The 16582-nt window shown below is 44.3% G+C and overlaps 2 protein-coding genes across 3 annotated transcripts in view; both read right to left on the bottom strand.

Moving 5' to 3' along the window:
* LOC146035697 (uncharacterized) overlaps window positions 1–16582 on the bottom strand; it is a 102693-nt gene that overhangs the window by 5869 nt on the left and 80242 nt on the right. Inside the window, exon 6 of one of the 2 annotated variants that reach the window (XM_083159284.1) lies at window positions 9829–9952. The exons of the other annotated variant lie outside the window; for it this stretch is intronic. The gene's annotated coding sequence lies outside the window, so the exon portion shown is untranslated. Of the gene's footprint in view, window positions 1–9828; window positions 9953–16582 lie in introns of those variants that run through there. 2 annotated transcript variants of the gene reach the window in all.
* On the bottom strand, window positions 7216–12175 carry LOC146035696 (protein NYNRIN-like). Its single transcript, XM_083159282.1, has 2 exons — window positions 9680–12175; window positions 7216–9637 (listed from the first exon to the last, which is right to left on the bottom strand). Exons 1-2 carry the CDS (start codon window positions 12173–12175, stop codon window positions 9500–9502), a joined length of 2634 nt encoding a protein of 877 aa, XP_083015408.1. The 3' UTR covers window positions 7216–9499.

Here is a 16582-nt window from a genome sequence, read left to right as displayed (position 1 = left end):
CTGGAATAGGACTGTGCCTGGGAATTGCTAAAACACAGCATCTGGCACACTGTATACGTGCCTGCGCTGTGACACATTACCTACACTTCAGTGTATGTGCCAACGATAAATGCAATGGAATAAACACTGATTATCGATCCCACAGATCAGTTACCTTCAGGACTAGCGAGTCTAAAGCTGGGTACACATATGTACAATCGTCGGGCCGTTCTTCCAATCTGCGGACGAACGGCCGTTCGATTGTATATATGTGTACGCAGTCCCGATCCCTTCGTTGCGATCGATAAACGGCCAAAAACGCTCTTGGCCGTCCACGGTCGGTCGGTCGCAGGTTCTTTGCTGCTTAATATTCTTCCGACAGGACGGCTCCATATCGAAAGAAAAGTGACAAGTGTACGCACGTTCGATCGATATGCAGCCCGTTCCTGCGATCATTCCTCACAAAAGCAGCACGCCCATGTGGGTGTTGACTAGCTGCGTCATCCCTCCATCAGCGCAGCATGTAAACAACAGGAAGTCTTCTCCCCCCGTATCACAGGTGTCTGGTATTATCAGCCCCAGCGCTTGAGATGATATTGCGGTGGTGAATCTCAGGTCGGCAAGGGTCCTGCCTGTTGCCAGGTAACGCAGCGTTGCCACCAGTCTCTGCTCTGCAGAAATAGGCCTCCTGAAATAGGTGTCCTCTCTCTCTATTAAAGGGGTAACCAGTGTCAGCAGCTCCATGAAGGTAGCGTCATCCATACGGAGATAATTCCTGAAGTCATCAGGATTGTTCTCCCGTATCTCCTGTAGCAATGGCATGTGGGAGAAGGTGTCTCTCCTCAGAAGCCAGTCTCTGGTCCAGCAGCTCCGATTCTTGGTCCTTTTTCTTTTTTTAATAGCCTGCAATCTAATGGCCATAGCAGCCAAAATGCACGCACGAGCCTTCCTTCTCCTCAAGCTCATAATTAAAAAGGCCCAAATGCACCGATAGACGAACGTACGTACGTATATCCTGTACAGCTAGCAATGGATCTGAATAGTCACGGCTCTATTCACTGTACTACACGAACGATTCTTTGTTCTGTGATCACGCCTCGTTTTGGTATGCTCTTTAATCCAGCCCATTATGATAATGTTGTGTACATTTTTATTGTGCGAATAGCCAGGGGAGAGTGTGTACGGTGGTACAATCTTTTTCTTGCGATTGTTTGGACGGGAGTACATCGGACGTCGCAAGTAAAATTGTACATATGTGTACGCGCAGATCGGTCGTATGTTTTGGACGGCCGAACGTGTATTCGGTCGATCGAACGGTCGCAAGAAAAATGAAATTGTACATATGTGTACCCAGCTTAACTGTATTATCATTGAAGTAATACATACCGTTTATGTGTGTCAAATCAAAGCAGTCAACGCATAGTTCCTGGGTACTGACAAATGTTTCTGCTCTAGGTTACAAATATCATGTACAAACTGACTAATGATAGTAACTATTAGATGCAGCTCTTAGAACTCATTATCGATATAAAAGTGTCAACACTCGTGTAGGAATGTTTGATTTGGCAATTAACAAACACAGTACATAACAGCCCATACACAGAATTAGGGCTGAAACTACATAACAGCAAGACTAAAGTGCTGTGATATTACCGGACACAATAGCTGGCACATCTCTGTATAGACCAGCGCCGTGACTCACTGTACACCCATCAGTCAGAGTATAGTGTGATACACACTGACTACAGATCTTATAGACTAACTACCTCGAGATTTTATTATAGTATCGCTGTTGCATTAAAGAGCTGCAGGTCTCATACTGCATCTGTTTTAAACCCAATCGGTCGGTGTATTGACTTATGTATTAAACAGATTCTTGCCCAGTGTTACGAGCATTATTAGGGGGAGCAACAAAATTGCCCATCCAACTGTTAACCAAACAAGAATTATACCTGACATGTTCAACAACAGTTGAGGAATAAGAGTAACATATAGAGGCAGCTTACATAAGTTACATGCTATCGACATATAAGTGTCGACACCCCGATAGACTCATTCGTGAATTAAATATACAGACTCTTATAAATGCAAGCAGCTCATTTACAAATAATTGTAACAAGTGTAATAAGAAAAATTTGTTCCACACTTGTAACTGATACTAACTGTGATATACACTGACAATCTGTCTCACAGATCAATTACCTCGAGGTCTGACTACAGTGAATCAGTCAGCGTGCATTGTCCTATGTACCTATAGGTTCTTGCCCAGTGTAACAAACATCATTAAGGCAAACGTTGCCCATCCAACTGTTGATTAATCAGGAATTATACCTATTATACTCATCAACAGTCAAAGATTAGGAGACAGTAAAAAATCAATTACATGCTATCGACACACGAATGTCGACACTGTGATTAAATTGGCAACTGAGGACACAGACTCCTACAAGTGCTAGCGGTCCATCTATAATTAATCGCCACAAGTGTAACAAGAGGAAGTTGTCCCACACTTGAATCTGATACTACTTATGATAGACGCAACACTGTACACATTCATAAAAAGAGACGTAGAGAGCACACAATTAGCCCCCACACGTGCTGTTTTTAAACACGCACTTATCTTCACTTTGTTTGTCAATTATGTGTTTATTTTTATATTTCGCAAGTTTTTAGAACAAATAATTAAAAGTAAATTTTTACTGGCATTTAATTCTTTTTTTTTTAATTCAATGATTTTTATTGAAAGTTTTTTGTTTTTTACACATTACAAACAGACAGTAAAAATAAAAAACAAAGATGGAAAATAACGTAAGAGTTACACGTTATCTGTGGCTACATACTAAGCAAGTTTACATGTTACAAATACAGATAGTATGATATATGCGGACACTATATGAATCAATACATTCTGAGTAAAAGGTGTTGCGATCTCAATATTGTGTATGTTAATAAAGATTACCCAGATACACCGGTTGCACTGCGTCTGTCACTACAATCATTCCATTGTCTATGGGGATGCTGAGACCGCAGACGTCATGTCTCTCCCAGCTCCACAGGTGTCCTGCACTATACCAGTAATACCATACATATATGTGTGGGGGTCTCAGTCGCATTGTGCATAAAATTGTGAGTTGATCCAATTGTTCCAAATTTTGAGATATGTCTTCTCGGCCCCCCTGGACAGATATACAAACTTCTCATGTCTGACTACAGTGTTAGCTAGACAGATCCACTCTCTCAGCGTGGGCCCCTCCGAAGCCATCCATTTCCTGGCCACACACACCTTTGCCAGCGTACAGAGGTTTATAGCATATTTCAGCAAGTATTTATCTAGGCAGTCCACTTCCAATACTGATAGTATGCAGAATTGTGGATTGAAGATACTGCGGGGAATACCAGTAGTGACACATGCTGATATGACCTCTTGCCAGAAAGCTGACATTACCGTGCAACTCCACAATAGGTGCCAGAATGTGCCCTCGGGGGAGTTGCATTTGGGGCAGTTAGAGTCTCCCCTTCCTCCCATCTTAAGTAATCTCACTGGGGTGAGGTAGACTCTATGTAATATATAAAGCTGGATTTGTTGAAATCTAGGAGAAGCAGTGGCGGAACGTGGGCTACCCAGGGCGGTCTCCCAGTCCTCGTCCGTAACAGGACCCAGATCTAGCTCCCAGTTCGTCTTAAGGTGTGGCAGATTATGGTTATGCTGTGCGGCTGATAATGCCGCATAGAATCAGGAAATCGCCCTGGATGAGCCCCCCGATGTCAGCAGTATCTTGACAGGTGAATAAGTGAACCTCGGTGGGTCTCCAGGGAATTGTGTCTGGCAAGCGTGTCTGAGTTGGAGATAGCGGAAAAAATGTACATTGGGTATATTATAATCATCCCTAAGTTGCTGGAATGACCTAAACACACCTTCCAAATACACCTGGCCCAGCGAAGTAATACTCCACGTATTCCAGAACTCCCGTATCTGAAGTCCAGCCAGCTCGGGAAGGACTCTAGAGCCATCCAAGGGCATATCCGGGTCTAACCCAGTCGCGAACAGAAGACGGCTGGACTGCCGCCACACCAAGATGGCCTGTTTAACCAGCGGCATATCTATTAACCTGACGTTATCGCTCAATAGTAACTGCAGTGGAGACAGACCCGGCAGCCACAGGCCGATGAGCGCAGAGGGAAGTTTGGAAGCGGCATCTTCGCCGATCCAGTCCAGAAGGTGTGCTAACTGTGACGCAAGATAATACAATCTGAAAGAGGGCACCGCCATTCCCCCCTCATCTCGTGTACGCGTGAGAGTGTGTAGCTTAATGCGGGCCCTCCTGCCAGCCCATACTAAAGATGAGAGTATACCGTCTATCTTTCTAAAAACATGGAGGGGAATATATATCGGGGCATGTTGCAGAGCGTAAAGAATTTTGGGTTGAGCCGTCATTTTAATCAGGCTAATCCTGCCCGTTACTGTCAAGGGAAGTTTACCCCATACTTGTACCCTAGTCTTTAAGTAAGCTATTTGTGGCTGAATGTTAAGTACATGGTACCTGGCCGGGTCATTGGAAATGTGGATACCCAGGTACTTAAAGGAGCTCACCCAACGCAGAGGGAGCTGCAGGGCTGGTGGGTCGGGAATGTCACCTCGGTAGGGGAGGATGCAGGATTTGTCCCAGTTAATTTTAAGTCCAGAGTAGGACCCGAACGTGTCGATGATATCAAGAAGCGGGGGCATGGAGGTAATATAATTTGAGATAAACAGTAGGATATCATCCGCGTACAGAGCTATCTTTTCTTCCAAGTGTCCAACCCTGAACCCTCCTACAACGGGGGAGCTACGGATAAGACAAGCCAGGGGTTCTATTGCTATGGCGAAGAGGGCAGGCGACAGGGGGCATCCCTGCCGAGTGCCCCTCTCCAGATGGAATGGGGAGGATACCAAACCATTCACCGTTATCCTGGCTTGTGGGGAGGCATATAGGAGCTTGACCCACTTTATGAAGCCATGGCCTATTCCCACCTTAGACAGAGTCTGCCACAGGAACTCCCACTCCACCGAGTCAAAAGCCTTAGCCGCATCTAGCGAGACCACCACCGAGGAGTGGGAGTCACCATGCGAGCCCTGTAAATGAGTGAACAGCCTACGCAAGTTTATCGTAGTTGATTTGCCGGGCATAAAGCCAGTTTGGTCACCGTGAATTACACGGGCAATCACAGTATTAAGGCGAATAGCAAGAATTTTAGCTAAGATTTTAATATCCGTGGGTATTAACGATATAGGTCTATACGAGTCTACCCGCCCAGGGTCCTTGTCTGGCTTTAACAGAATTATAATATTTGCTTCTGACATGGACCTGGGAAGGGAGCCATGGGAGAACAACTCGTTGAAGAGTTCAAGGAGGATAGGGGCGTAGAAAGAAATATGTTTTTTGTATAGTTCTACTGGTAGGCCGTCTAGTCCTGGGGCCTTCCCCCCGGGAAAGGATCTAATCGCCACTTCCACCTCATCTAGGCGTAAGGGAGAGTCGAGGGCATCTCTCTCCGCAGGTGATAGAGAGGGCATATCTATCTGGTTTAAATAGTTTTTTATGGTGGGTATGTCATGTGTCGACCTGGAGCTATATAGATGCTTGTAATATTCCAGGAATTGAGCAGCTATCTCAGGGGTTTTTGTAAGGGGTATACCTTGCGGTGTGAGAATCTGGCATACGATGTTGTTGGATTTATCTGCATTAGCCAGTCTCGCTAAATAACTGCCGGGCCTGTCTCCAAACGCATAGTGCGAGTGCTGAGCGTATAGTAATCTGTACTTAGCTCTATCATTAAGGTGTTCCACCCACGCCTTCTGGGCAGTCAACCATCTTTGTTTTGATTCATCCTGACCGTCCTCTAAATATATTTGCTCTAGGTGTCTGCATGAGGCTTCTAACTCAGCCTCTGTTTGTCTATGGGACTTTTTGAGTATCGATATTTTCTGTAACAGTGAGCCCCTGATAAAAGCTTTGAACGCATCCCACACCGCAGTTGGGGACGCAGTGCCTTTATTTAGGTCCAAAAACTCCTGCCAGATGGTTATCAATTCGTCCCCAGGGCCCAGGCTCTTTAGCCAAAATTGGTTCAGCTTCCAAAAAGTGTGACCCCTGTCTCCCCCCATTAGCACTTCCAGGGACAGTGGGGAATGGTCCGAGATACCTCTAGACTCATACTCAATGGAGTTTATATTGGGTAGAACAGATTTTGACACCAGGGCCATGTCTATTCTAGAGAACGTGGAGTGCGTAGAGGAGAAGCATGAGTATTGTCTAGCGGTAGGGTGCCTGCGGCGCCACGCATCCTCCAGACCCATCCCCTCTATCAATGTTACAAATTGTCTAAAACCGGGTCTACATGTCGCCTGCGATGTATTATGACAGTCAAGTATTGGATCAAGAACATTATTATAGTCACCCACACTTATGACAGGTACATCCGGACAGTCAGCTATGAATTCCGCAGCCCTCTTGAGTATTTCGACCGAGAACGGGGGTGGAATATACAATGCAAGTAGTATCAGGGGGTTGGAGTGGACCATACCCATCAAGAATACATAACGTCCCCATTTGTCAGTTTTTACCCGTTCCAACCTGAAGGGAACAGACCTACGGATTAGTATAGAAACACCCCTGGAGGATGAAGTATGCGTTGAGTGATATGACCAGCCAAAGCAGGGCTTTTTAAGTGCTAAGACTCTCGAACCCTCCAGGTGCGTTTCCATGAGGCATACAATGTCAGATTTATAATTCCGTATCTGTTTAAGCACTAGTGCGCGCTTAAGCTTATTGTTAAGTCCCCGCACATTCCACGAGGTAATTTTAATCATATTAGGAGCCATCTGGGAGGAAAAGCATGGGCCCGCATCATACACAACAGAGCATCAGACACAGTGCAGAGCACATAGCACACACGAGAGGGAGCAAATGTGTACCCACTCAGATGGAACAGTGTACATATAAGCAACAAGAGCAACCCTTGAGTAGTATATAGCAATAGTAAGTAGCCAGTTAAAATTAGGAAACATATTAAGTGAGGCATGGTAGGTATGCCAACGTAGAAATCCCAACAACCCCCTGAAGGAAGATCGATCATGTGCCGATGTATCGATTCCTTATATATTCATTACCTTATTTGACCTCAGTGTGAAGACCCCTTAGAGCTCCGTGAGAGTGTAACCTCATATGATATGACCAGTAACGAGGACCACAGATACAAGGTTTTAACTCTGATTTAATAATGACAAAAACAACATATTTATACATGCCATACGGCGCTGGTTCAATTACATGATTGGTTAATATTTGGTGCAGAGGTAGGGAAATAACAGCATCTAGGTGGGGTGGCTTATACGTCGCCTTATAGGGGAGTGTGTAGTATTCGTTAGTTATGAGAAATCACAGGCTGTACAGTTTCTGAGGAAAGTTACAAAGTACATGATAGCAGGCGAGTACTGGAAACAAGCCAGAACATAACTTCTTGAGATAAGCAGGAACACAAACTATAAGACAGAGAAACAAGATGGCTGATTAACCCTTCAATCCCCTCTTAGAATCAATGTCCTTTTTAGACAATTTGATTCTTGTAGATGGCATCTTGTTTGGTACGGTGAATTTTGACATATTCACCATAATCTTCTGGTGAGGGAGGGCTTTTGGCGAGATCAGTGTACATAGCAGGTGTTACATTATCCAGGTACTTGGAACCAATCTTCTTGCATATGGGAAAGACACAATATCCTACTATCATAAGTACAATAATTACAATGAGGATAAACATGCCTATTTGTGTTAGTGCGTGTTTCCAATCGTTTAACCATCCAAACCAGCTACTCCAGGGGTCCGTGACACCTGAGTTCTTCTTGAGTTCGATGGATAAATCTTCTAGATGTTTAATAGCTAGGGTAGTTTTCCCATTAGGACCTGTGTTGTCTGGGATATAAGTACAGCATCCATCAACCTTACCTATGTACACACAGGTTCCTCCTTTCTCGGCAAGCATCATATCTAAAGCCATACGATTCTGAAAAGTCATTTGAGAAGTGGCTTCTAACTGTTCAGCAATACCCTTTAAAGCATCTCTAGTATCATTAACAAAGCGCTGCTGATTATAATATATATAATTTATCCAGTCCACGTTCTTATTGATTGTCACTTGGGGAATTAGAGACTCAAAGCCGGCAGCGACTTCATCTCGAGCCTTAAATTCATCTGGAACTCCCCGAGGGACACCAATAGTATCGATATATATGTGTGGATCGAAACTTTCCTTGGGGGCATCTCTCTTAGCTCTAGAGTGTGTGTTTGTGTTGCCTGTGGGAGGAGGTTGAGGAAGGTTGGCTGGGAGGATGTGAATGGGCATGATAATCTTTGCCAGGGCACATTCTCCTTTCCAAGGGCTATTTAGTTTTGTCCTTAATTTCATATCTCCACAGATAAAATAGATATCGCCTAATGATTTCTTCATGGTGGGTATGCTGATATTTCTTCGTTCAGCACAATACCCGTCAGGAAATAATTTCAATTGTATAACATTTTGATCAGTACTATTAGAGAAATAACAAGTGTAATTACCGGGGTAAATAGTTATGGTACTACCAGGGTTGGTATTCTTTGTCATAATGGGGTATTCCTTTTTCCATTGTTCACATTTGGCCTCTTCCACTATGGTATCAGTGTATAAACTAAAAAAGCACTTATCCTGATCGGGAGGTATGCGTATGGGTACAGTACCTAAATGGGGTCTGGACTTTCCACATACATAGCAATCAGTTTGATTAACCTTGCGGGCATTATACTTCATCCATTCTAACCAATAGTTTACGTCAGATAATCCAGTCTCTATGGATATAGTGTCTTCGTAAGTGGGGTTGTTAATGGCTAACATTTCATTAAAAGTAGTGACATGTGGTTTAAAGAATGATGGTGGTGTTTTAGGTTTTACAGTGGCTTTGAGGGCGGTGTATTCTGGGTTATCATACATGTCTTTTAAATGGAATCTTCCCCTTGGGCCCCCGCTTTCTCCTGATTGATATTTACTCATGACATATAGTCCGGCATCGCCGGGGGCCGGGTTTTCTAGGTTAATGATAAATTGGCTATTGCAAGTGCCCCTTTTTCGTAGGGACATACGGGTTAGTAAGGATCGACCATGGGACCATTTCTGGAGGCCAACATCGGGGCGATATCCCCAGTCTTGGCTGCTCTCAAAGACAGTGGTATCTGCTCTAGTGTTCCACCCAACAGCCCCCCATGAGTTGCAAGAATCTCCCCAGTAAGTGCTGGTGACACAGATATACACGTGACTTACTGCGTGTGGTGCGTGGTGGACATTACACAGCCATGGCAGCGGTGGTTCTCCCCGATTCCCGCCTTGATTGTTTGAGCAAGGTACAATATCACAATAAGAAAAAATAAAAGTAGCGACAGTCGTGCTAGAAGAATTATACCAGAAGGTAAAGCGTCCATCATTTTGGGTTATATCAACTTCAGCAAAACAATTATAAAGAACAAGCCCGAGTAAAGTCACTAGGGCTAAGGTGGGGGGAGTCATATCCTGTAGCGTCGTCCTCGGCTTCAGAATGTTGTACCCCTGATTCCTCGTCACCTCCAGCCGGCAGGTCTTCTCCAGGTTGGAGGTCAGAGTCACTGACTCCCGTTAGTACCCCGTCCTATTGGAGGTCAGGGCTGTCTGCCCCCGTTATCACCTCTCTCGTCCCGTCTGTGTAATTCTCTGGATCAGCGTCGGGATCGGTGTCGATCTGCGGTGGGAGTGGAATTTTCTTCACTCTGGATGCATGGATCCACGTTGGTCCTTCGTCTGTGAGGACAGCCGTCCTGGTGACTGCGACCACTTCCGTCTCTGGTCCGTAGGTGAAGTCTCCAGGGTGCTTGTTTCTCGGCAGTACCTTCACTACGACCTTGTCTCCAACCCTGAATGGGTGAGTGGGTAACTGTGGATGAGAAGGATTCTTAAAGATAACATTTTGCTCTAACTCATTAAGTTTCTCTATTAGGGATCTAACGTACTCTTCTCTTATTACGTCTAGATCTCCCTTAGTTGTAACCAGTGGTTTCTTTGCCCAGGGTGTGGGAAAAGGCCTACCCATTAGTATTTCGAAGGGGGAGTATCCTAGAGTTTTTTGTGGCGTCATTCTTATTTCAGCCAATACAATAGGGAGGATTTGTTTCCATTTAGCGAATGTACCTCCCGTGGCTTTACGTAATTTGTCTTTGACGGTACGGTTCATGCGTTCCACGATACCAGAACTTTGAGGGTGATATGGAATGTGAAACTTCCATTCTATTTGTAAAGCTTTGACCAATTCTGCAGTAATTTTGGCCGTAAAGGCTGAGCCTTTGTCACTATTGATTTGGAGCGGGCATCCCCATCGCGGAATGATTTCACGCGTGAGTATGCGGGCTACGGTTTTTGCGTCTTCTGACTTTGTGGGGTATGCCTCGGGCCATCGTGAGAACATGTCGACAATGACGAGGGCATATTCCTGTTTGCCTGCATTGTTAATGTGTGTAAAGTCTATTTGCAGGTGAGTGAATGGAGTGGTTGGGTATTCTAAGTGTTGGTGTCTTGCTTTGTCTGGGTTATTTGGGTTGTTTCTGAGACATATTATACACCTACTGATGTATTGTTTAATAAGTTCTTTCACATTTGTGATGTAGAAATCGTTTGAGAGGAGTAGGGTGGTTGTGACTATACTATGGTGTCCCACTCCGTGGTAATGTGCTATGAACAGTGAAGCACTGGTTTGGGGAATGCATGGTTTCCCCTCTTTGCAGATTAATCCAGTCCGTGGATTCTTCTGCAAAATTGGATATGTCCAGTCTGAAAGATCAGAGTTAGAGGCAGCCACCTGTAATTCTGTGAGTAAATAGGTATCATCTAGTGATGGTGGTGAGATGATAGCAAGAATGAGGTTGTAAGTTTCTGTAGTGGCAGCTCGTTTAGCAGCGGCGTCAGCCAAGGTGTTGCCTCTGCTGATGTCGTCTTTTCCTCCAGTGTGAGCTTTACAATGGAGAATGGCGAGTTGTGATGGCAAGGTAATTGCGTGCAACAGGTCAGTGATGAGTTGGGCATGGGATATGCCTTTTCCATCAGCACCTGTGAATCCTCGGCGTTGCCAGATCATACCATGGTCATGGACAACACCGTAGGCGTATTTGGAGTCCGTGTAGATTGTTACAGGTTTGCCTGAATATAGGTGACATGCTCTGGTGAGTGCAATGAGCTCTGCAGCCTGTGCTGATTGTAAGGGAACTGCCTTTGCCTCAAGAGTGATATCAGGAAGCTTAACTACCGCATAGCCTGCTTGGTATGTGTTGTCATTTGGTCGACTGCAAGAACCGTCGACAAAGATCGTGTCAGCGTTCGGGACAGGTATAGTGTACATGTCTGTTCTGGGCGAAGTTTCTGAGTCAATAGTCAATGCACAATCGTGTTGAGGAGGTGCCTCGTCGTCAGGGCCTCTCAGTCCCAAAAGGGCATTGAGTACGGGGACCGGACCTTCAGAATTTGTTGCATATTTAATGGTGAGAGAAGGGTTACTAAGTAGGAGTACTTCATAACCACTGAGTCTTTGAGCTGACATGTGTTGTGTGTGTAGGCCATTGAGAATGGAAAGGACGTTATGTGTGGTATGTAACACAGTAGGGTGTCCTAGTGTTAATGTGGTAGACATCTCAACAACCATTGCACAGGCAGCCAGGGCTCGAAGACAAGCTGGCATTCCTTGCACAGTGACAGGCATTACTTTTGAAAAAAATGCGACAGGGCGCATTTTGCCTCCGTGAAGTTGGGTGAGCACACCCGCCATAGTCGTACATGTGTCCCTTGCAAATAAATGGAATGTTAACAGATAATCCGGGAGGCCGAGCGCGGGACTCTTTACCAACATTTCTCTTAACTTTGCAAATGCAGAAAACATTACATCCGACCATTCTATAACCTTGGGTTTGTCCTTGAGTGTACATTGTCTCAAGATGTTATCATAGTAGGAACAATCAGAAATCCACTGTCTGCAGTAATTTACCATACCCAAGAAAGACAGCATATCCTTCTGGGTAGTTGGGGTGACCAGGCCCAATACAGACTGTATGCGTTGTGGACTGATTTTCCTTTCTCCCTCAGAGAGTACAAAACCCAGATAATTGACATTCATTTTGCACCATTGCAGTTTTGCTTTTGACACCTTGTGTCCACATTCTGATAACCAGTTTAACAATGAAATTCCATCTAACCGGCTGGCCTCCTCGGTGGTACTACAGAGAAGCAGATCATCTGCATACTGTAGCAGGACAGAACCATGGGGGGGGGGTGCCAGGGAGCCAATGTGGCTTGGAGGACTATGCTATAGACCACTGGAGAGTCAATATAGCCTTGGGGTAAACGACACCAGGTTAATTGTTTACCCTCAAATGAAAAGGCAAATAGTAATTGGGTCTCTGTGTCTATAGGAATGCTAAAAAATGCGTTTTTCAAATCGATGACACTAAAGTGGGTTGCGTTTGCAGGGATTGCTGAGATGAGTGAGTTTACATCTGGCACTATAGGTGCAATAGGGACAATGAGGTCATTTACTTTTCTCAAGTCCTGTACGAACCTGACAGCACCGTCAGCCTTGGCAACGGGGTTGATGGGTGTCGAGTAAGGTGAGATGACGTATCGGAGTATGCCTTGTTCAAGGAATTCTTGTATCATGGGTCTAAGACCTTCTATCTTTTCAGATGAAAGTGTGTACTGTCTACAGAACACTGGCTGTGTGTCTGGTTTGAGTTTGGCTTTGTAGGGTGTGCATGGTACGAAACCAGTGTCATAAGGGCCAGTGGCCCAAATTCTATCATCAATTTGATCAAGTGAGCTATCCAGAGTATTTTGTAGTGACACAAAGTGTGGGGAGGTGACTTGGAGCCCACTTCCTTGTGGAGAGGGTGAGATGGAGATGTGGAATTTACTAAACAAGTCACGGCCTAGTAAGTTAACAGGACATTCTGGGATGATCCTGAATTGGTGCATCCCTAAGTGTTTTCCCTTGTCAGAACGTATGATAACTGGGTCAGTCAGGTAAGTGTCTGTAGGTATCCCGTTGATTCCCATTGAAGGAGTAGTCTTTTGCAGTTCACCATCATAGTTAAGAGAACACAAAACACTGGTGGTGGCCCCGCTGTCCACGAGAAAAGACAGTTTTTTATCATCTACATACAATGTGATGAGGGGTGAATCTTCCCAATGAGTAGTGAACTGTGCAAAAGATGGGATACCCTCCTCCGGGCCCCGTCAGTGGGTAGGGTCAGACCAGTCCACTCTGAATCGCACATGGTCTTGAACTGGTGTAGAACCTGATCGGGACAGTCCTTGTTGGGGCCTTTGTGTGTAAGGTTGTTGTGGTTTCTGGGAAGGGAATGGACAGTCCCTAGCCCAGTGTGTGTTTTGGCCACAGTTAAAACAAGTTGTCTGTTTAGGGACTGTGCCAGTGTTATTATAATCCCTGTTATATGGTGGTGTACGGAACGGTTGACCTTGAGGGGGCCTGTGAGGTCTCCTGTGGTTGTTCTGTGGGAGTCCCCTATTTGATCCATTGGGTGGGCCCCTATTGTTGTTCTGGAAGTTGTGAGTAGAAGTGACAGGAGTCTTCTTCATGTCAAAACATCCTGCTGATTCTTTTTCATACAAGTGATCACTAAATTGAGTGATGTTGTCAGAGGTCCAGGTAGAGACACTCTGTTTGACAGTGGTGATAATAGATGAGTGTAAGTTATTAATAAATGTGGAGATGAGGAGTGTATCCATTCCAGGGTCTAAACCAGCCTCCTCAGACCAACATTTCTTGAATCTTTTCCAAAATTCAGTGACTGTCTCAGTTGCCTTGTGTTTACAGGCCACTGCGACAGGCAGGGAAGACTTGGTTTTAAATACTTTTGTCATTTCTGTACTTATTTCTTCCCACATGGTTTTTACGCTGTCTGTTTTGTTTAAAGGATAATCCTTAGTGGACATTTTAGCTGGACAGTCGACGATGGTTTTTACGTTTTTCCAATCCCATTTGGAGTTGTGGTCAGTGACGTTGTCAATAATTAATATGATGTCATCATGTGTATAGTTACGGCCTGTACAAGCCTTTTTGAGGTATGCTACAGTGCCAGTGGGACTGACATGAGGTTTGGGACAATGTTTAATTATCTTATTTAATTCCTCAAGGTCCATAGCCTTGATGAGGAGTTGGTCTCCTATGGTCATGAAGGGGGCAAGAAAACGTGAGGCAGAGGCTCCGGAGGCAGAATCATCGTCTCCGGAGGTTCTGTTATCAGTTACTTCTATTTTGGTGATTTTTCTACTGGCCCTACTAATACTACTTAGTGACTGTGGATTTATAATGGAATCATCAGCTGATTTTCTGGTCTTTTGTTGTTGTTTATGTTTAAGCATCTCTGTGGCATCTTTTATTAATTCCTCCAATTCCTCCTCAGTAGGTTCTGTTTTAGGGGTTTCGTCGTCAGTATCAGATTCTTCTCCTAGTTGTTGGTTTACAGGGGGTATGACGTTATTAACAGGTGGTACTTGTCCTGAAGGTATTGTACCAGACCCCGGTACACCAGGATTGGGGGGTGGTGCACTGGGGTATAGAACCTGGTGACTAATGGCCATCAGGTCAGTGTCTGTCAATGAGGGATAGACTGGGCTATAAGGGGGTGGTGATAATATTTTAACAACCTTCTTAATTCTCTTCTCCTCTTTGTCATGTAAAGATTTAGATATGAGTTTTATTTGTCTTTGTTTCTTGGTGATTGTGGTGTCATGCCAGAAGGGGGCAATGGTGAGCCATTGTTCACCTCCTGCAGACATGTATTTCATGTCCCAAGACGGATCAGCATCATACCATGGCCAGGCTTGTTTGTCTCCAAGACACAATCCTTTAACCATTTCCATGTAATAGGGGTAATTGCTGCCATCTCTGGGAAATGCATCCTCGCTCCCACAATTTTCAGTCCATCCCGCTAGATTATCTATCCATGAGTTGATTAAAAAATAATTAGTGGGTGAGTTACGGGCTACGTAATCTTTACATGTCTCGTTAGGTAGGGGAGGTGGATATGTTACAGTCATTTTACTTTGTTTTGAACCCATGTTTATTGTGAGTTTGTTTCTGATGTTTCTGTGAAAATAGTTTCCACTTCTTTATCTGTTGTTGGTGACTATAATCTTCACTAAAGTCTAAGAAATATAGTATCTGACTACTTTCAGGTAGTTGGTGAATCTGCTCTATTGATTTGGGACAGATAACTGGATAATTGAAGAGATTAATTGGTATATCCGTCACAAAGAAAGGGTATGGTTGATCAATGTATTTTTGTATAACGTCCGTGCGCAGATGGCAACCTAATACAAGGACCGCCTCTACAACAGTGCCGTTAGAAAAGGACGTGAGTGTAGATTTGAACCTTATAAGTTCACTATTGGCAGATACTAATTTCGGCCAATAATCGTCTCTTTCAGGGTTGTGGTACCAAAGCACTATACTACACTGACAATCTTCACAGGTTCCTATTTGTGGGTGTCTAGGATGTGACATATGTGACTATGATATGAGAGCGTGAAAAATTCAAAGTGTGCAGACCAGGGGCGTCATCACAGAAAGGCAGGTACAACCTGTTGCAGCAGGCTGTGAGGGTTGGTCTTTGTCTGCCCACTTTTCAGAATTATGTATTCACTTTAGACATCTCATATAGTTTTAAATGTATAATGATTTTGTTAGTAGGGACCACAGACTGTCTACGTGACAGTGGATAGAGTCTAGTGGTTCTGATTATGAGAACTGTATATGAAGCCTCACGTTGCGTTACTCCAAGAAGGAGAGCATAAAGTCCGCAAGTCTGTTGGCATACAGTAATCAAATGGGACAAGTGGTGAGATTAGTGTGCGTGAACTTACCAGCCGCACGGTTTACAAAGAAATACAGATATCACAAGTGTGTATACTTACCAATCACACAAGGATATTGAAATAAGAAAAACTTATACTTCAAACTAAACATAGTAAGGAAATTTGGCCAATGAAATAGTGGGTGTTCAAAATGAGGTTCTATTTGGATAAAGACCCGTGGTCTCTTCGTACTCCAAGTACGGTATCTGATCCTAGATCAGTGTGTACACAAAACAAAGATAGAAGATTTTAACTTCTATGAACTGACATCCGATATCCCCCGGGGATAGAGTCATAGGTTCAGGATCGAGTTTGTCCGTAACCTCACAGCGGTCTCAGAGTAGACTTTTGGAGTCTGCTGACGACCGTGTAGGAATGAACTTCGAATCCCGCGGCCGAGCCCCCATTTGAAGGAAGATCGATCATGTGCCGATGTATCGATTCCTTATATATTCATTACCTTATTTGACCTCAGTGTGAAGACCCCTTAGAGCTCCGTGAGAGTGTAACCTCATATGATATGACCAGTAACGAGGACCACAGATACAAGGTTTTAACTCTGATTTAATAATGACAAAAACAACATATTTATACATGCCATACGGCGCTGGTTCAATTACATGATTGGTTAATATTTGGTGCAGAGGTA

Source organism: Crinia signifera, chromosome 9 (assembly GCF_055691185.1).
Source record: "Crinia signifera chromosome 9, ASM5569118v1, whole genome shotgun sequence".
Taxonomy (NCBI): Eukaryota; Metazoa; Chordata; class Amphibia; order Anura; family Myobatrachidae; genus Crinia; species Crinia signifera.
The sequence above is the reverse complement of the archived record's forward strand: the minus strand, read 5'-3'. Positions and strand labels throughout refer to the sequence as shown.

Excerpts from the sequence above, each read along its gene's own strand:
- LOC146035696 (XM_083159282.1), bottom strand. The coding sequence starts at position 12,175 with ATGAATGTCAATTATCTGGGTTTTGTACTCTCTGAGGGAGAAAGGAAA. Across the intron at positions 9,638-9,679 it reads CGGGGGCAGACAGCCCTGAC|CTCCAACCTGGAGAAGACCT; the intron begins CTCCAATAGGAC and ends AGTGACTCTGAC.